At 45.5% G+C, this 20,587-nt stretch overlaps 2 protein-coding genes across 15 annotated transcripts in view; one reads left to right on the top strand and one right to left on the bottom strand.

The window, feature by feature from the left end:
- ADCY6 (adenylate cyclase 6) overlaps positions 1-20,587 on the bottom strand; it is a 934,310-nt gene that overhangs the window by 525,540 nt on the left and 388,183 nt on the right. The gene's annotated exons all lie outside the window — the stretch shown is intronic.
- Positions 246-19,634, top strand: NACA (nascent polypeptide associated complex subunit alpha). Of its 14 annotated transcripts, none has more exons than XM_083484316.1 (11): positions 317-469; positions 2,117-2,188; positions 4,892-5,008; positions 7,014-7,094; positions 8,180-11,608; positions 13,927-14,012; positions 15,164-15,241; positions 15,898-16,044; positions 16,314-16,442; positions 18,237-18,359; positions 19,513-19,634. In XM_083484316.1, the coding sequence occupies exons 2-11, from the start codon at positions 2,119-2,121 to the stop codon at positions 19,525-19,527; spliced, it is 4,275 nt and encodes a 1,424-aa protein (XP_083340442.1). In that variant the 5' UTR covers positions 317-469; positions 2,117-2,118; the 3' UTR covers positions 19,528-19,634. The 14 variants fall into 14 exon arrangements, with proteins under 14 accessions (XP_083340441.1, XP_083340442.1, XP_083340436.1 ...); XM_083484310.1 differs by having other exon boundaries at positions 4,877-5,008; XM_083484322.1 differs by having other exon boundaries at positions 318-469; positions 8,834-11,608.

Here is a 20,587-nt window from a genome sequence, read left to right as displayed (position 1 = left end):
TACATTAATTTCATTAATTTTATCTTATCCTCAAATGTCTAGAAATTCTAAATATTAACCATATTTAACCTTTCTGCAAAAGCCAGTTTCTTCCTTTCCAACATCTCTTAATATTTCATTAGTATTACACTAATTGCATAAATATAGATTTATTACAAAAAGAATTTCTCATTCTAAGTTTATCCAACGTCCTTTTTCCTGGTTCCGGGTGATGACAGTCCTTATGTCATTATCTGGCAGCGAATTATTGCAGGGCTTTGCGCTCGTGTTTACTGCAGCTTATGCTAAAGGCAGAGCAGGGCTGGAAGGCAGCAAAAGCAGCAGCGAGAGGAGCGCACGGAACCATAGAGCAGCGCATGGGGCAGCCCCGCGGGGACCCGGAAGCCATTCCTGCTCAGACCGGAAGTCGCCCTCCCTCCTCCTCTCGCTCTCTTTCTGCCTCCATCTTGCGCCCGGCTCGTCCTGTACAGTAAGTTCCCCCCGTTTGCATCCGCCGCCATCCTCCTCGGCGAGCCCCCTGACAGGGCAGGCGGGAAGCTCCCGAAGCCGGGGCGGCCTCGGGCCGCTCAGGGGCTCGAGGCGGGGAAAGATGCGGCGCTGGCGGGCGGGTCGAGCGCAGGGCTCCGGGGCCGAGCGGCGGTTCCGCGAATAGGCCGCTGCGCCCGAGTTGTAGGGCCTCGGCGGGCCTTCGGGAAAGGCCTTCCGCTCGTAGGCAGACGGGGGCAGGAGGCCCTGAAGGGAAGGAAGACTGGGAGGGAGAGCCGAGGGGGACGGAAAGACATTTTGGAGGGAGGCCCGGCTCTCCACCCGCCCCGCTTGGACTCGACCCTCAGCCGTGGAGCTTGGAGGTCGACGCCTGGAGGACCCTGGGCCGCACCTGCCGCCTTGCCACCCCCTCCCCACTTGAATAGGGGTGTCACTCTGGGCAGCAGGGTCTGCCAGGAACGGGGAAGCGGGGCTCCGGCCTTCCGCTCGGAGGGGGTGCTCTCCTAGCGCTCCTCCAAGAAGGGTAGTTGCTGTTTAGGAGGGTTCCAGGAAGGTTGGCATTGAGTGGGTTGGTGGCTGTGCGTGTTGGGGCACAGGCTTAAGCGCCTGGTGAAATGAAGGGAGCTGAGGTTTGTCCCACCGTTCACTTAAACTATTTCTGTTGGGATGCATATTATGCCTGTCAAGGAGGAAGTGCGCGGCTAAGGAAGGTCCCGCATGCGAGTGAATGGAAGATCTCGCTGTACAGATCCATAGTTTGGGTACATGACGGTTGTAGGGTGGAGTTGTAGCAAAGCAAATACAGTCATACCTTGGGTTGAAGTGGCTTCGGGATGAATATTTTCGGGTTGCGCTCCGCAGCGACACGGAAGTAACAGTGCGCATTACTTCCGGGTCTTGCCACATGCGCAGACACTCAAAATGATGTCAGAAGTGGCGACATGCGCAATCGCATGTTACATTTGCTTCAGGATGCGAACGGGGCTCCGGAACGGATCCCGTTGGCATCCAGAGGTACCACTGTAGGTGCCTTGCTGGATCAGACCAAAGGCCTACCTAAGCCTGTGCTCTTTTTCCAACAGTAGCCAACCAGATGTTTTTATTTGGAGTACAGGACTTTTCTGTTTCTCACCATAGTCTGTGATGCTGCCATTGAACATGGATGGTTAATTTAGGTATCATGGCTGATAGTAATAATGCCAATCTTGCTTGCCATACAACTTGGTTAGGTGAGGGTAGAAGGGAATAAAAGCTTTTAACCCATTGGTAAACATTCAGGGATGAAAGTTGATTATGGATACAGAAGTTGGGCAGATCTCCTGCAGTTGTATCAATAGTCCTTCAGTGGATATGGTTTTCTATGCATTTAGTTCAGAAATCGGGGCTGGTGAAAGTTAAGTAATTTGACAGACAAAAGTTTTTAAATGCATGTATTTTTTGTCTGTGTGACTACCTAGAACAAATTGTGCTTGGCAGCAGTGTTCATTCTCTAGGAAGTGATTCAATTTGTTCATATGTAGCTTACCATGATAGTCTGGTTGTAGAGAAGCAAGATTTTGGTTAGATACCCTGTAATGATTTACACTAATTCTGTAGAAAAATTGACTGAATTTTACTTCCCTTCTCCCAGAAATGCCTGGTGAAGCCACAGAAACTGTTCCAGCAACAGAACATGAGCTGCCACAGCCTCATGCTGAGACAGGTTAGTGCCTTGGATGACTAATACACTTTCAGAAAGAATCCTGAAACTCGTCCAGTCAGCCAGTTTAACAAAGCAGGTAAAACCATTTGTGAAGGGTAGAACTTGCAAATAATTGAGGGCTATTGTGGCAGAGTGGCTAAGAGTCTAGGACTGCAGTCTTGCACATTTACCAGGGAATAAGTCCTATTGAGCTCAGTAGGGCTTCATTTGAGTAGACATGCATAGAAATGCATGGTAAAAGAGGTCATGTGTAAGTTGCACTTTAAAAAGCTTGGTTCGAGTCTTACACCTGCCGTGAGCTTTCTGTGTAGCCTTCGAAAAGCCAATATCTGAGATACTATATCTCTAAACTTCAGCCCCCCATCTGCAGTATGGGGATAATAATCCTGGCTGCCCTTACAATGTTGCTGTAAGGATTAATGAGACAATGTGTGGAAAATACTTGGAACTTGCCATATAAACGTTATCATGACTTTGAAGAAATTGAGATAAATACTTTGAAATTGTCCTCTTGTGCTCTTACCACGTTTAGTCTCCTCCACGTTGGATGAGTTGCATGGTCTCTCTCTGGAACATGGCAGTAGCATGCTTGACGTGAATCACAAGCTGGATAAACACTGCTATCCCACCACATTTTGAAGGTTTTTAGACTACAAAATGCTAAAACTACTAACAACAGTATCTGATTTTTGTGTGTATGCTAACATTGGGTGATTACTAGATGAAACATTAGTGAAATGAGGATCTTAACCTAGGTCAAATTCTAGATACTTGCTTAATGACTTGGGAAGGTTTTCTTCTTTTTGGCCTTTTGTGCTGGAGTAAACTGTGTTTTAGAAGATCCATACATGGTTTGTTTCCCAATCATACTTCCATGTTAACAAATGGCTTGATGTGTAAGAATTCTTCAGGAAGAAGGAGGCAGGTGGCTTAGTAAGAACCAAAGGATACAACCTCTTCATATTTCTAAACCTGTGTGAGACAGTTGGGAATTGGGATGTTAAGCTTATGATCATCCATCATTACTTTGTGACACATGTTTCTTTTTGCAAATTGGTGGTGACCACTGTTTAAGGCTGGAGAGGTGGTGACTCTGGTGTGACTGAAATGGGGACCTCAGACTAGGAAGGAATTTAAATCTGTTTATTTGAAACCTACTAGATGTCAAGTGGATAACTTTCTAATCCACTCACTAACACTTCCTATCTTAAGCACAGAGCAGGGAATCATCGTTTTGTGACTGCAAGCCAAAAGATTACAACATAATTTGGCATTTACCAAGCATCCTAAACTTGGCAATAACACAGCTGATGGATGTGTTGATGTGAAAGTGCGTCATGCTAGTGGAGTAGAATTTTCAGCTGATACTGCATTTAAAAATTGTATTCTGAAGTGTGTGTTTGTGTGCACGTGCATCCTTCTTACTTGGGACATTCTAACTCTAAACCTTCCCTGTGTATCGTGTCTCCAATTATCTGTCTTGAAGGTATCATGGATGCTGGTTAGCAGAGAACCAGGTCTCCTTGTATGCTACATTTCTGCCTTGCCGCTTAGGGAACACTGCATGACTTTGTGACTGGGTCTCTCCTATACACACACCTATGCATGGGGATGCTGTACACTGCATGACTGGTAAATGCGATGACTTCTGTCCAAGGGGTGTGAGAGTTTCTCTTAGACAGGGAGGAAACACAAGTTCGGTTGGATAAATAAATGGAGCTGTATAGAATGGAGCAGTTTTTTTCTGAAGCAAACAGAAAATGTCTGCCTGTCCATATTGTGGATGTCGTGGTGTTGAATAGCCTACCAAATCTTAGCAAAGTCTGCACTGCTTTTAAGCTTTTATTCTGGCCCATTAGAAAGTTATGCCAAGGCACCTGTGTTGCAGAGAAGAGGTGGCTGTAAGTGCCAGTGTTGATATTGGCAAAGTGTGTGACATACTAGACAGAATTCTGTGAGGAGATTATTGGGCCACAGCAAATAGATTTTGCTTTGCTCCAGTCAAGCTTTGCTGCTGGTTCTTGGGTATAAGAAGTGGCAAAGAAGATGCACAGCAGCTTTTCCAGAGCCACCCACACTGAATGTAGAAGCAAGATAGGAGGAGACAGAAGAACTGATACAACTAGTTCTAAATCCAGTACATCATCCATTCTTGTTCATATTTACCACAGTCTGGTGCATGAATATGCCCTTCTGCCCTCAAAGGCACTGGCTACTAATGTGATACAAACAGGGAAGATTTTTAACTGCTTCCTCTGCTAGTGGTAACTACATTAAAAAAACAAAAACCTGTACTGACTTCCATCCGTTTTATCCCATTATGAAGTGGTTGCATGCATGACCACTGTGACGCAGTAAACTTGGCCCAGATCGGCATTTGAAACATCAGTACTAACATTCAGAAGCTGATGTCAGCTGAGTTACGACTGTCAGAGTGATGACACCACATCCTCATGATGGCTAGGAAACATAACTTTAATTGCCAGTTTCCTCTCCGGAGTAGATTATCTCTATAATGCTTCATACATTAAGGTTTTTATTAGTCCTGGTGCCATTTGTCTTTGGGCTGCTGAGGATAACTCACATTTTTCCCCAATTTTGGATGCTACTGATTGCTAATCACCTCATGAGGCATGTGCAGACTGTTGGGTTTCCTGAGCGGTATCTGAACAGTTGACACTATTTCAGTAACTCTACCCCCAGTTCCTGGGGTCCCCATGGAAGTGATGCAGACAACTGAGGAGTCCAAACCAGTTGCCACCAAGAATCCTGAGGTGGCAGGCAAGGGTTCTCAGGCTGGGACTGCTCTGGAGCCATCAGGTAGGTTTCAAGTTAAAACAGCAAGATGGGATTGAACTCACTTCATTTTAATTTTTAAAATGAATTTTTTTATTTAAAAAAAAACCCTATAATGAATCAGGGCTCCAGAACTGCCAGCTTTGTTTAAGCTGAGATCTTGTTTCCTGCTGGTGAAAGAAATAAGTAAATGTAGATACTTGAAACATACATTTCTGCTGATTAAATACACTACTGCAAGAGTTAACAGCTGTTAAGTATGGTATGCAGGTCTTCCTAAGAAAGCGTTTCTATGGTTTGCTTGTGATGTCCCTGGGTCTACTACTTGTGGTATATAATTTACAGTAGACCTAGGGGAAATGTCATATCTCAAGTTTCAGATGATGACGATGATTTATTACTGCTTTTTTGCGGGACGGGGGATGGTGAGCCACCGTAAAGGTTGAACCAAGGGTCAGCAACCTTTTTCAGCCGTGGGCCGGTCCACCGTCCCTCAAACCATGTGGTGGGCTGGATATATTTTTTGGGGGGGGGATGAACGAATTCCTATGCCCTACAAATAACCCAGAGATGCATTTTAAATAAAAGCACACATTCTACTCATATAAAAACATGCTGATTCCCGGACTGTCCGTGGGCCGTATTGAGAAGGCAATTGGGCTGCATCCGGCCCCCCCCCCGGGCCTTAGGTTGCCTACCCCTGGGTTAAACGCCATCCTTTAGAATGACTATTAGTTTGAATGCCTGCACTTTGATGGTACTTTTTAAGGCTAGATCATGTTTTATCTAAAATGTCATAGTTTACCGTAATTTTAAGAAATGGTTCAGCTTTCTTAGCATGAATCTTATAACTTTCTGGTTACATGTAGTTCTTGCCCCTTCCTTGTTTAACTTTTTTTTGGGGGGGGGTGAGAGAGAGAGAGAAAATCTTCATTCCATTATTTTGCTCTCCCGTTGTATACCTATTTTCCCAAGAACTGATGCACAGTAGTGGGTAACTGTAGACAAGTCACCATTTAAAGTTCAGTGACCAACACAAATTATATAGTGATTCCTTTGCCTTCTTTTCTTCATCTGCTTAGTAGAAACATGACCTAGAATCTACAGTTAAGGACTGTTTAGTAACTCATTCCTGAGAGACAGTTATGATTATTGAAGCCAGCTCGCTCATTGAACTGAGGCTCCTAGCATTCTTACTGGAAAGCTTGGAAATAAGGAAAATCTTGAAGTCGTGAATTGGTGTTAGTGTGGTCTGAGCACTTACTCAATCTGGCATTTTCATCACCTTTCTGCTAAATCTGTGCCTTGAATTCTGGTTGTCCCAGTCCTGCTATGAAGTGATGCAGCCCATGATTTGAGGGAATTCTCAGCATTTTTTACTCATCTCCTAGTCTAGCTGATGAGTACAAAAAAGGGACCATTGATCCCCTCAGAATCTTTTTATCATGTTGTATTATAGCCATTTTGTTTTTTACTGCCCTTATGAAGGTCAATCCCAGTGTTACGGAAGTAGCTCTTAAATTCCTGTTTCTGGAATTCTAAGATCCTTCTGCTTAAATTGCATGTGATAGCGGACGTCTGTCCCATGCAGTCAACATTAATATAACATGTGCTGGGCTCCTCTTCCCTGCATGATCTCACTGAGCGGTGTGCTTCTGGCTTCATTTAAAGCAGTTTCTGCTCATCAGAGTAGACTTGCAGATTCCTAATGCAGCTACCTATTCTCAGGCCACACATATAATTTAAGATTAGTTAATCCACCATTTAACGCTTTGATGAAACATCACTGAGTGACTCATGCTTTAAAAGTTTGGGTGGATGCTAGCTGTGTAAGTTGTAGCTTACATGTCCCATTTAGGTTTGAATTATGCCAAGCCTGAAGTTGAAGGCATCTTAGTTCAGGGATAGGCAGTTCCCAGTAGACTTAATTTGTCATTTTGACTAAGCCAAGAGAATAGAACCTTCTAGATGGTTCTAGCCCCAAGCTTATTGGTTTGTCGTTAATAACCTATTGCTCTTGCTCATTTAGCTCCTGCCACTCCAAACCCTTTTGCTGGTGCCTCTGAAGCACCTGCAGCCTGTTTTTCTCAGCTTCCTATTCCAGCACCAGGTATTTGCTGTTAGTCCCTATGTATGTCTCCTTAACAACATTTTGCTGTGATGTGTTGATGCAGTTACATTAACCATAGTATTTAGCAAAAAAAGACTTGGTTAAAGTAGTTAAAGTCACACTCCTGAGTTCTATTCTTCGCTCTTCAGCTGACATAGATCATATACAAGTTACTGTGTAGAATACAAACTTCTCTCTGGAGCTAGCAAAGTTAGTAATGTAAGGAAATGTATTATGGACTGATCTGCCATCTAGATTACCAGAGGGAGGGTTTGATTTTTTTTCTGTGGGTGCTTGCTGTTGACAGGCACACAGAATTGGTGTGAACAGTTCTGTGATACCTTGCATTGCTGTCTCAGTATCTGTTTCAAAGAATACTGGCATTTTGTGGTTCCTGGGATGCCAGTGGCTATACCTTGAAATTACATGCGACTTGTGTGAAGATCTTGCTTTGATCGCCCCTGCTTATACATTGGCCTAACCTCAGGGTAGGTGAAAAACCATGTTCCCAAGCTTCATTTCTGCAACCAGATTAACTTGGGTCATATAGGAGTCATTGCCATTTAAATGGAACATGTACTACAAAGCAGTTTTCAAGCGGCGGCAGACTGGTATATTGTCCTTTTCAAATCTGTGTACCCGGACACAACATGGAAGATTAAATGTCAGCACTTGTAAGACTTTGCAACTTGTTTCTTGAACTAGTTGTTTTCTCCTCTATAATTGAGTTTCTATTGATAGCATGTGTTGAGGGTGCCCAACCAGATATCTGGATAATAGAGTTGGATATGTAGTGAGACATCCAGTGAGAGTGGTGACAAGTATGTCGGGCTTGCCTGTGCACTGTCACATGTTTTCAAAAGACTTGATCCTGCACATGTCCTCCAGCGGAATATTGGCACTATACAAAGAGCCTTAGTTAATGGGGTGGGGCATACAAACACTGTGATACTTTTTTTCTGACAGCGGCTACAGCAATTTCTACCTCACAGGTAACTGAGATGCATTTCCATGTGGGTGGCTGTAGATAATTCATTTTTTCTTCTCCATGTTTTCATCATTGATTCACTTTTTCTCTCCTTTAGCTGCTGTTTCCGGCTCCTCTGTATCTAGCGCTGCCCTCCCTCCCTCTTCATCCCATGATGCTAACTATCCCCTTGCTGGACTCTGTCTTTCCAGTACTCCACTAGCACCTACTGACCTTGCTGCCTCACCTGGGCAGCTTTTCTCCTTTGTGGCTCCTCCTTCCTCCTCCTTCCCAATGTCAGTCTCTCCTGGCTCAGCCTTGCCTCCTAGTGTCCCAGCTGTGGTGACCCAGATTCCTTCCTCTCCCCTGAAGCCTCCGGATCTGGCTGATGCTGCACAAAAAGTTAGCCCCTTGTCTCCCAGCATTGCAGTAGGGCCTGTAGCTTCTGCCCCAGTCTCAGTAATTTCCTCTGGGTCTCTTAGTTCAGCTCATCCAGCTACCCCTGTGAGCCCACCACTGGCAACATCTGCAGGCCCAGTTCCTCAGGTGCCATCATGTCCTATTCCAGCTCCTTTCATTCTCCCAGTTGCTCCTGTTTCTCCTCCTCTGGTCCTTGGACCCACTGTTCTCCCTGTGGTATCAAGCACAGTTCCTCTCAGCTCTCCTGTCAGTCCCACAGTCCCAAAGCCTCATAGCACTATGATATCACCTGCTTCTCCTTCAAGACCCAATAATTCTGTTACAGCACCTCTTTCTCCTCTACCCCTTGCAGTGACTACTCAAGGCTCTGCAGCCTCTTCAGTGCCAGCATCTAGTCCTGTGGCACCCCCAGGGCCACCTGTGGGATCTGCTTGCCACCCTGTGACTCCTCCTTTGGCACCTATAGCTGGCCCTGCAGCACCTGCTTCCTGCCCCTTGGCTTCTGTGGTGTGCCCTGGTGCCCCTCCTTTGTCCCCAGCAGTGCCTGCTCCTAGACAACTGATACCTGCAGGGCCACCTGTGAAACCTGCTTCTGGGCCTGCGGCTCCTGTTTTGGCACCTGTTTCTAGCCCTGCGTTTGTGGCTCCAGCAGGGCCTGCCCATGCACCCCTGCTACCTGCAGGGCCATCTGTGAAACCTGCTTCTGCTTCACCACCTGTTCCTGGCCCTGTGGCCCTAGTGGGGTCTGCTTCTTGTCCCGTATCACCTGTTTCTAAGTCTGTGACTCCTGTTTTGACACCTGTTTCTGGTTCTATTTCCCCTCCTGTCTCCCAAGGAGTACCTGCTCCTATTCTGTTGGCACCTGCAGTACCAACAGTGAAACGTGAATCTCCTGCACCTACTTCTGGCCCTCTAACCTCAGCTCTGCCTGCTTCTCAGCCTGTGGCCCCTGTTCTGGCCTCTCCTTCTGCCACTGTAACCCCAGCAGGGCCTACTTCTAGTCCTGTGACTCCTCCTTTGGCTACTGCTTCAGGACCTATATCTTCTGATGCTCCAGTGGGAGTCGTTCCTCAACCACTGGCACCCGCAGCTTCTCCTTTGCCACCAACCTCTGATCCTGTGGCTCCTCCTCCTGGCCCTGTGACTCCAGGGGCATCTGCCTCTAGTCCCATGGCTCCTCCTCTGCCACCTCCTTCTGGATGTGTAACTCCTCCTATAGTTGCATCAGACGTTGCATCTAAGCCACAAGCACTTGCAGTGCTGGCTGTGAAACCACCACCTCCATCAGCACCTGCACCTGGTCCTTTAACCACAGCAGGGCCTGCTTCTAGTCCTTCGGCACCCCCTCCTGGACCTGTGGCCCCAGCAGGGTCTCTTCCTAGATCATTGGCATCTGCAGTGCCACCTGTGAAACCCGATTCCCCTTCTGTTTCTGCTTCTAGCTCTGTGGCCCCAGGAGGACCTCCCCCTAGACCTGGGGCACCTCTTGCCGAAGCTGTGCCTCCTCCTCTGGCACCTGTTTCTGGCTCCGTAACCCCTCCTGTGGTTGCAAAAGTACCTGCATCCAAACAAGTGGCACCTACAGTTCCACCTATGGCATCTGCTGCTTCTTGCCCTGTGGCTTTTCATCCCATGGCTCCTCTTCTGGCACCTGTCTCTGTTCCTGGGGCTCTTGCTTCCTGTCCTTTGGCCTCAGCAGGGCCGGTTCCTATGGCCCCAACAGAAGTGCCTGTATCTAGTCCTGTCACCCCAGCAGGGCCAGCATCTAGTCCTTTGAGCCCTACTTCTGGACCTGTGGCCCCAGCAGTGGTCCCTCCTAGACCACTTCCCTCCACAGGGCCACCCCTGAAACCTGCTTCTGGACCTGTGGTTCCTCCTTTGGTGCCCCCATCTGGGTCTTTGGCACATCCTGCAGTACCAGAAGGGGTTGCTTCTAAGCCAGTTCCACCTGCAGTGCCACCTGTGAAACCTACTTCGCCTTTGTCACCTACTTCTGGTCCTGTTTCCCCAGCAGGGACCCTTCCTAAGCCACTGGCCCCCACAGGCTCAGCAATGAAACCTTCTCCTTCTTCATCCCAGCCTGTGGCGGCTCCTCTGGCACCTCCTGTGGGCCCAGCAGGGCTTGTTTCTAAGCCAGTGCCTCCTGAAAAACCTGCATCTCCTTTGACACCTACACCTGGCCCTGCGGCCCCAGCAGGGCCTCCTTCTGGTCCTACACCTGCCCCTGTAACTCCTCTTGTGGCCCCAACAGTGCCTGCTCCGACCCCTTTGGCACCCGCAGTGCCTGTTGCAAAACCTGCTTCTCCTTTGGCAGCTACACCTGAGCCCTTAGTTCCCCCTGTCTCCCCAGGTGTGCCTGCCTCTAGCCCTGTACCCTCAACAGCTCCCTCAGTGGCCCCTCCAGTTCTCCCTGTAACTTCTGCAGCTGGCCCCAAAGGCCCTTCTGTAGACTCCTCTGTATCTGTGACCCCCACTGCTTCCCCTAAGTCTCCTGTTGTTTCTGCTTCTGGCTCAGGAGCCTCCCCAGTGTCACCTGTTGTCTCTGCTCCTGGCACTGTGGCCACCACTTCCCCACTGGCTGCTTCTACATCCTCTGCCACCCCAAGCACTCCTGCCCCTCTTTCTCTGGTGACCCCTGCCTCTTCTGTCCCTTTTGGCTCTGCTGCCTTGCCCATGGATGTGTCCCAGGTCCCTGTCAGCTCTGCTGGGGATAAGGCACCTCCACAAAAAACAACACCTTTGCCTCTTGCACCTGCTGATCTTTCTGTTTCTGCCACAGCTACAAGCAGTCTCACTCAGCCTGCTTCCCCTGTGCCACCTCCTACTTCCCCTGTAAAAAAGCTAACTCCCTTTGCTGTGCTTCCTAAGCCATCACCAGTTTCACCTGCATCTGGTCTAGCATCTGAAGTACCACCCAAACCCCCCACCCCTGTCTCTGCTGTCATTGAAGACGATGAGTTGCCGCCTTTGATCCCTCCAGAGGTGCCTGCTGGGGAGCAACCTCTGCAGCCAATCCTGGTGGATTTCTCTCCCAAACAAGCTGTGGCCCTTGCTGAGGCCCCAGCAACTGCTCCTCCTGCTCCTCTTCCTCCTCCTGCCAAACAGCCTGTCCTGAAGAATGATAAGGGTATTTGCCTCCTTGGTTTGCTGTGTGCATGGATATCACAGACTGCTCACTGAATACTAACCTGTCTGTATGGGCAAGGGGTCCCAAGTTTCCTCCCTTGGGCTCCTTGCTTTGTTTGTTAGTCTAGAAAAGTAGTATTTAGACGTGAAGCCAAAGTAAGTCCAAGCTGAGCTGTAACCAGTTGTGGTCAGAGCCAATTGAAAACTCCTTTTGTGTTGGAATCGAGACTTGCGCACAAGAATGTACGGCACAAATGAGAGAGTCACTTCACATGCTCAGCATGTTGTGAATGTCTTATTGAGGGTGTGACATCAATGTTGCCTTGGCTGGTATTTCTGGAATAGCACTAACCTAGAAACCCTAATCACAGCTTTGTTTTCTGTAGCACTGTAGCAGTCCTGTCTCCAATCCTAGTACTTGGCTTGTGATTGGACATCTAGTATATCTTGTTAATTAAAAGTGCTTTAAGTGAGATGTTCATAGATTTAGCATGTGTTGCCAACTCTTGTGTAATGTTTTATCCAGACTCTGGAAGAAATTGCAGTGTCCACTATCCACTTCAGTTGTGCTTTGTCTGTATTTCTACTTGCACTAGGGGGTGGGGTTACACAGAAATGTACTTTTTTATGTTGGCAGTAGTTCTCTATTAAAGACACATTAAACAAGATGCATGCTATTTGTTAAAATCAAACATCTGCCTAAATTGAAGAATAAGTGAGGCTTTGCCTAGCTACCAGTGTGGTCTGGTGCATATGCAAATACAGTGGAACCTCTGTTTTCAAACGTAATCCGTTCCAGAAGTCCATTCAACTTCCGAAACGTTCAAAAATGAAAGGGCTGTCAGCAAAGTCAATGGTAAAAATGGAAAAACACGCTGCAGAAGCCATTCAACTTCTGAGGCGCATTCGAAAATGGAAGCATTTACTTCCGGGTTTTCGGCGTTTGGCTTCCGAAACGTTCAAAAACTGAGGTTCCACTGTATTGGGAAAGATGCTAGAGTATTACATAAACTAGAATTAGCTGAGTTCATTGGCAAGTGAGAAAATAGTTGTACTTGTTCTAGGAAATGTGTTCTATAGATATATTTTGTTCCTTTCACAATTGTTGGTCAGTCATTTTTTCCCTCCCATTTACATCACAGTCACTTAGCCCTAAAAGGACAAGGGTGGGTATCATTCGAAAAGACAGCGGTGAACTTCATTCTAGGTTCTTGAGGTGAAGCATATCCAGGCCACTATTTCAGAACTGAGCTTTTAAAATCTGTGTTGTTTTGTTATTTTAAAAAGCCGAGGAATTCGCAAAGTTAAATTGAGTCATTGGGAATGTGCTATGGGCTCCTCAACTTCCAGCTCCCTCCCCTCCCCCCATTGGGCATTCTACTTCCTTTCCATGTTTTGCAATAACTACAGTTTGCCATGACACCCAGCACACTATAAAGACCCATCATCTCATAACTATCCTGACTAACCCTACTTAGAGATAGCACAATTGAGACATAATCACAAATCATGGAAGGGAAAGACATAACTGCAGAGAGTATGCAAGTCTGGAACACATTCCTAATCGCAAACCATTGAATTAAGCCAGAGCTCAGCTGCTAATTCTCCTACATGTAGAAGTGGTATCTCAATCCTAAAAATGTAAACAAGATCCTTCCCCCAGGAACTTTTCTCTTCATACACTACAACTAATATTAGCATGCCTAGAATACCCACACTTTCCCAGATATTTGTTTTTAGCTGAAACTCTTAAAACTTTAAAAGTCTTTTTGCCTCACCTTTTCCCATACACACAGACCTATTTCTAGTAGTAATATCTGAAGGCAGTGACCTGAATTAATCTTTGAAAGAGCTAGTGTTTTATATGCACTGTCTTGAAGCCCAGGCTGAGCAAAGCTCAAAGCACCTCTATTGCTACAAATATTATAGCCAATAATAATTTATTATTTATACCCTGCCCATCTTCCCCAGCCACTCTGGGCAGCTTCCAACAAAATATTAAAATACAATGGCCTGTTAAACATTTTTTAAAAAATGATAACATACAGCACTTCCATTCCAAAGTCATTTGTCTGTAGGTTGCATTCTTTCTGTGTCGTTTGCTTTGCTACCTGTATTGGGAATAAATGCCTCTGCCACTAGATAATTGTGACTTTTCTGGATTGGTATGAGTTTCTTGATGTGCATTATCACAATAAAAGGGAGATAAAATCTGCATGATCAAGTTGGCAAAGCCTTTCATGTTTCCCCTGGGCTTCTCTGCCACACCCAGCTGAAGCCAAAATGGAAAAAAAAGATTGCACACATTTGTATTTGCAGGGTCTGGAACAGAATCTGACAGCGATGAGTCAGTGCCAGAACTTGAAGAACATGACCCTACGCATGCCACAACACATCGGACAGAGGTGAGAAGCAAATAACTGGGCTGCATTTAATTGGCATCCGGGGCAGGGCCACAAAACCTGTGAGGTTGAAGAGCTACCAATGTGCAAAAAACCACACCCCAGGATGCTTAGCACACCCATTTACTGTGTGTGCTTTGTTCAGCCACACATACTTTAACAAGCATCCTTGTCCTAGGATGGCTTGCCTTCTGACCAGTAGGTGGTGAGTACACAGTCTGAAATTCTGTGTTTAAAATCCCAAGTTTGAAAAAGCAAACAAAGAAGCAAATTACACAAGAATAACAAACAGCAAGTATTGTTAAATGTACACTTTTTTCAATTCTCCGTAATTTTTGTTCAATCTGGATTATAATTGAAATAGTGAAAGGCAAGAGGAAAGTTGCTGTGGTGAAAAAGCTCGCAAAGTCTACAGTTTGTGACATCTTATGATGGATTGAAGGGCATTGTAAGAGCAAAACATTTCAGGTCCTACTGGGACATAGAAACAGCAAGGACTATTCCTTTGTATTTTTAAAATATAAAAGGAAGCAATTACTGAATTATGCTGGACTTATTTTCAAAATATGGAGAACAGCCATTGCTGTGAGATCTTTGGGTTTTTCTGTTCCAGCCTTTTCTCTGGATAGTAAGCCTTTTGGTTTTGCTTAATCCAAGTTGAATAACAATTGTGAAGAGTGCCAAAGCTTGCTCACTACTTAGCGCTGTTTTATTTGCATTGTTAGTCAACTGTGGTTTTTGAACGTTATTCTATATCTGGTCATCAGTTAAGATTGCTTCTGTAAGGCACATAGGCTTTGGTTGGTGAGTCTCCAGGGGAAGAGAATTCTAACATCATGGGACAACCACAAGGAACACCTTTCTGTGTGCTCTTGTGGTCCTAACTTGGCACATAGATAATGTACTTCAGTATATGAATTTATGCTAGTACATGGGAGTGGAGTGATTTCTTTGGCATGCTTTGCAAATACCTGGCCCTCCCTGCTTGGATTTGGAGGACTGGTAGGGTAGATGGGCATGTGCGTATAAAACTGTTCTCTCGTTTCCATTGTAGAAAGAGGGCATAATAAATCTTCAGTCAGAAAGTGTATTTGGGGAGGGGGACTTTCTGCTGGGCATCCCTTTAACTCCATTTTGGGTCTTTTTATTTGCAGCTTGCAGCAGCAGCTGAAATAGATGAAGAACCAGTTAGCAAAGCAAAACAGAGTCGGAGTGAAAAGAAAGCACGGAAGGTGAAATGAAGTTGATTGGAAATGACTGATGTTTTGCTGATTCAGCCTGGGGAGGAAATAGCTACTCAAGCATTTTATCCCCAATTACTTACCTATAATCATTTTAGCATACTCCTTGGGATGTTCTTCCAGAGCCTATTTTATTGCAACCAGCAAAAGGGATTGATTTATGTTCCTATTTGTTCTTTCTCTGAAATGTTATCCTTCATTCACAGAAGCAGCGAAGGAGGAGAGAAGTAACTCAAGGGAAACTACATAGTTAGGCATGGGCCCATTCCTCTAGGCTTTTCTCCCAACCCTGTTCATAAACTACAAAAACAAACGTGCATCCCCCAAACACACAAAGTAATTGGTTGGGTTTTTTGGTTGTTGTTTTTGTATTTTGAGAAGTTTTGTTTTGAGTAAATATTCTGTAAGAGTTAGTGACACAGCTAGGAATGGATACTAGTTCTGGTTTTGCTTTTGGGGAAAGGTTTTTTGTTTTGTTAATCAAATGAGGAAAAAATGCCCGCTGCACTACTGGAGTAGCTTTAGCACTGTTAGAAATACTTTCTATAAACCAAAGAGCCAGGTTCTTGCCATGACTAGTTTAGCTCTCATACTCGGTGGCTGCTTCACCCACCCACCCAAAACATTATTTCTCCTTTGCTTTTAAGGCAATGTCTAAGCTTGGCCTTCGTCAAGTCACAGGTGTAACCAGGGTTACAATCCGGAAATCCAAGAACATCCTGTTTGTCATCACCAAGCCCGATGTCTACAAAAGTCCTGCATCAGATACCTATATAGTATTCGGTGAAGCAAAGGTGAGCTAAGCTCAGGAATGTCTAGTTAGACTTTGGGGCCTTGCAATTTGAAGAACAGGACAGTTGCACTATGTAGTTTCTCTGCCACTGGAATGGGAGAAGAGTTCTAAAATTGGAGTGGGAAGCGGGGGGGTCTATATCTGGAAATGCTGGTCGTTCTTGTCAGTAGTGCTTGTAGAGTCCTCCATTCTGTTCTGTGTGGCTTGCTTGCTTACTTACTTCAGTTGCAACAGCCTCACTGACCTCTCTTTCTCACCCATCTCTAACAGATTGAAGATCTCTCACAGCAAGCACAGCTGGCTGCTGCAGAGAAATTCAAAGTGCAAGGAGAAGCCGTTTCAAACATTCAGGAAAACACACAGACTCCCACTGTACAAGAGGAGAGTGAAGAGGAAGAGGTATGCCACGTACTTTCTGTATAAGTAATTTCAGCCTTGAAACTGGCACTCATGGCCAACTCAGAGCTGTTGGTCTTTTTAATGTCTGCCTTGGTGAATGAGACAGGAAGAGCTTCTCCTGCTCATCAGGAGTTTCTTGATTTCTGATGTGGGGAGAGTATGGTTCTTCAGGTGGGTATGAAGGGTACAGCTCAGTGCTCCATGTGGTCTCATTATTCTTAGTGGCCCTATAGGGCAGCCTGCACTAACCAACCAACACCCTGCCTTCGTCTTGTGAGCTTTCAGCTTCCTTCGTATCCGCAGGTGCATACCAAACAGATTGCATATTTCATTGAAGTTTTCTCCTCCTTTTAAAATCCCTACAAGTGCCTCAGTGGCCTTCAACACACATATCTCCAAGCCATGATTTGTTTCTCCAAAGGTTGGTTTGTTTTCCAGCTCTTCTTGATTTGTGCCTTTGTTTGGGATGGAGTGGCCAGACCATCCATGGTTAAGGCATAATTGTAAGTTCCCGCATAATGCCATAACCCAACAATATACTGTGGCTTCAGATTATGGTTTGCTTATAGTGGACAGAGTTCTCACATTATGCTAAGCCATGTATTGATAAACTGTTGCTCATTATGCTAAGACATGGATTAATAAACCATAATTCAGCATTATATTCAAACCAGGCTAGTGTGAAACCAGTGCACACACCCAGCTTTTTCTTACCTGCTTCGGTCATGGAGAGTTGTTATGCACCCAGTCTCTTGTTTACCATCATCCCAGCTTCCTGTTTGAATTTGGGGAGGGGAACCTGATCATATTCCCAATGAGCAATCTGCTTAGGTTCTCCTGCCCCCAAACTATTGTAATTGGTGTCACTTATAGAAATAATGGGACCCGGGTGGCGCTGTGGGTAAAACCTCAGTGCCTAGGACTTGCCGATCGCATGGTCGACGGTTCGAATCCCCGCGGCTGGGTGAGCTCCCGTCCTTCGGTCCCAGCTCCTGCCCACCTAGCAGTTCAAAAGCACCCTTAAGTGCAAGCAGATAAATAGGTACCGCTTTATAGCGGGAAGGTAAACGGCATTTCTGTGTGCTGCTCTGGTGCCGGTTCGCCAGAGCAGCTTCGTCACGCTGGCCACGTGACCCGGAAGTGTCTGCAGACAGCGCTGGCTCCCGGCCTCTAGAGTGAGATGAGCGCACAACCCTAGAGTGTCAAGACTGGCCCGTACGGGCAGGGGTACCTTTACCTTTACCTTATAGAAATAATAGAGCCAGCTGCTCTCTTCTCACAGATATTGGCAGGTAGCAGGAGTGACATGGGCACTGAGGATGCATTTTTGATACAAACATTCTATTAATGATCATGGATGTCTTACACAGAATACCAGTGACTATGATTGTACTTGCACTGGACTTAGAAAACGTCCTCTTGTGGAATGAACTGGCATACATTTAGCTGCCTAACAGGCAGGGGCAGTTGTCAAAAGAAATTCATTACCATTCCAGGCTTGCATTTTATTGGCTCTTTGGTGTGGGCAGACACAGAGCCCAAATCAAGCTGTGGGGTTAGAGTTCTAAGAGTTCTATCTGTTTCAATCTATTCTTCCGTTCTATTTGAAAGCGCAGGTGAGTTTTTCAAGTTTACCAGGGACTCTTTTAACAATAATTTGGGGTTCACTGTGCCTGCTTTATCTTGTGGCTTTTGTGTAAACCTTAGGTTGAATGGATCCTTAACTTTTAAAGATCCATGCCATTTCTCTCCTACTTGAACAACTGTCCTGAGACATTATCTTTCCCCATCCAGGTTGACGAGACTGGTGTCGAGGTGAAAGACATCGAATTAGTGATGTCCCAAGCGAATGTTTCCCGGGCAAAAGCCGTTCGCGCCCTGAAGAACAACAGTAACGATATTGTAAACGCTATTATGGTAAGTTCCTGCTTGAGTGACATTTATCATAGGGCCCATGGACCCAGAGCCTGGAGAACGGATGGCAAAAAGTTCATGGCCATTTTATGTCATCACTTCACCACCAGATTAATCCATTTCTTGGAAATGCATTGTTTTCTATCTCTTGCCCCACTGCAGCTGCTTTTCATCGGTGACTATAACATTTAACTACAGTATTTTTCGCCCTATAGGACGCACCTAGATTTGGCGGGGGGGGGGGGATAAAGGGAAAAAAATATTTCCCCCAGCCCCCAGAACGGGTGCCAGAGCAATGCCGAAGCTGCACGCTTCATTTTTGGAGGGGGAAAAGTGCATCCTATAGGGCGAAAAATACGGTGCCTCAGCATTGAAAGGATGCCTGGAAAAGTCAAATGCAACACAATGCATTTTAACACCTATGTTTTCAAGTTTATCTAAACATAGCTTAGTATTTACTAAGATTCGTTTGCAACAGTGTGCCTTGGACAACTGGATTTACAGATGACATTTACTATGAAACCGTTTTTCCAATGATATTTTTTTATTGTGATCTTGAGCAGGGTATATGTATGTTGAACAATGGAACATCAGCAACTGCTTATAGGCGTGTGTGGGTCAGTGGGTACTGTACACAAAACTGCTCTAATGCATAAGATCAAATGTATCAGGTATACCATACAAACAGATTTAACTGCCATGGTTTAGCTTTGCAAAATTTCTGAGAAGTGTCTGGTTGGTGTCAGTTGGCTTCGTCACAGAAGTGCAGTTCCCAAGGTTCCAGGAGGCAGGACAAATCTTCTCAGTGGAAACCACTTGAAACATCTAGTGCAGATTTGTCTGTCCTTTGGGAACATAAATGCATCAGTTCTCAATGTTATATCCTAGGCAACTACTTGGGAACCAGGCACTTATTTGCCTGTCCTCATCTGATTACTTTATCTTGCTGCTAGAGTTACGCCTGCTGTGTTCTGCATCCTCTCCATCTTAATTCTCAGGCAGCCATAACAATAGCCCCCCCAAGGTCATCTGGCTGTGCAGGATAGATGAACAGTCGGCCAGTTTCCCACTGGTAAAATACCCAGCACTTCCACATCCCATCACCTATGGGAAAACAGAGTTTCTAATTCTCTTTTTTTTCTGTTTTTCCCCCCAGGAGTTGACGATGTAGCCACCCAGGAAGGGGAACTTTTTGGTTGTTTCAGAGGAGAGTAAATTGCAGCTGAATTAAATTTGTACTATTTCTATCAATTAATAAAAGTTGTGGTTTCAAAGGTTTCACACATCTTTTTCTTAGTTGTCAACAACACATTCAATTACTCAAACTGAAACAGTTAGTTGTGGTTTGTGATCCTGGTGCCAGCATGCTCCCATTACTTTTGCCTATTTACTGAAAAGATTCTACTAATTCAAGTTCCCTGAACCGCTGGGATATCAGAAAACTAGAGATTGATATTAATGCTCCTTTAGAGATACAGTATGTGTTGTTCAGTTTCCTGGCTCTGAAGAGTTGACGCTTATTCTTAGCTCTAGTGTTTGTAGTTTAGAAATTGCCTGTTTTAAACAGTTTATTCAGGCACTCGTGCTGGGGGAAATTGAGTAACACTGCAAAGAACAGTCTGTTCTGTTTCATTGATCCCAGAGAACGACTTCTGCCACTGTGAGAGGTTTTGGTTGGTGTAATCCCCTTAGCAAATGCTACCTCATATTTGGGATCCTGCCATCACTTATCACTGCTTATTAATGTACATCCAAAGTTCACAGGCAAACAGAACCATTGCGTTACAAACAGTACAATAACTGCATGTTCAAAATACTTGTTTTTGTTAGGAAGGTTGGTGCCTAGCACTACTGTGTAAACACTGCCTGGTTTTTCCCCTTCTTTTCTATTTGTGCAGAATTAACTGGTGGAAATTGAAGTTTTAGGAAATATTCCCTAGAACAGGGTCCAGTATTTGTCCCAAAGACATGAGGGCTCTGTCAGGGTCCTGGAGTGGTGGTCCTGCCTCCTTCCCAAAGCGTGGTTAGTGCTTTCCCAGCTTTGGGAAGAAGGTGGGAGAGGGCTCTAGCACTCAGCCAGAGCTGCTTGCCTCCTTCCCAAAACTGGCATATTACTTTGGGAGGGCAGGGAGGGCATCACATTTTGGGCTTGCTCTCCCCTGTGCAACAAGGCAATGTGTGGCCCACAGGTTCCATGTCGAAGTACACTTGTGACCCACTTGGAACGAAAA

Source organism: Podarcis liolepis (assembly GCF_965112155.1).
Source record: "Podarcis liolepis genome assembly, chromosome: 2".
NCBI classification, from domain to species: Eukaryota; Metazoa; Chordata; class Lepidosauria; order Squamata; family Lacertidae; genus Podarcis; species Podarcis liolepis.
The sequence above is the reverse complement of the archived record's forward strand: the minus strand, read 5'-3'. Positions and strand labels throughout refer to the sequence as shown.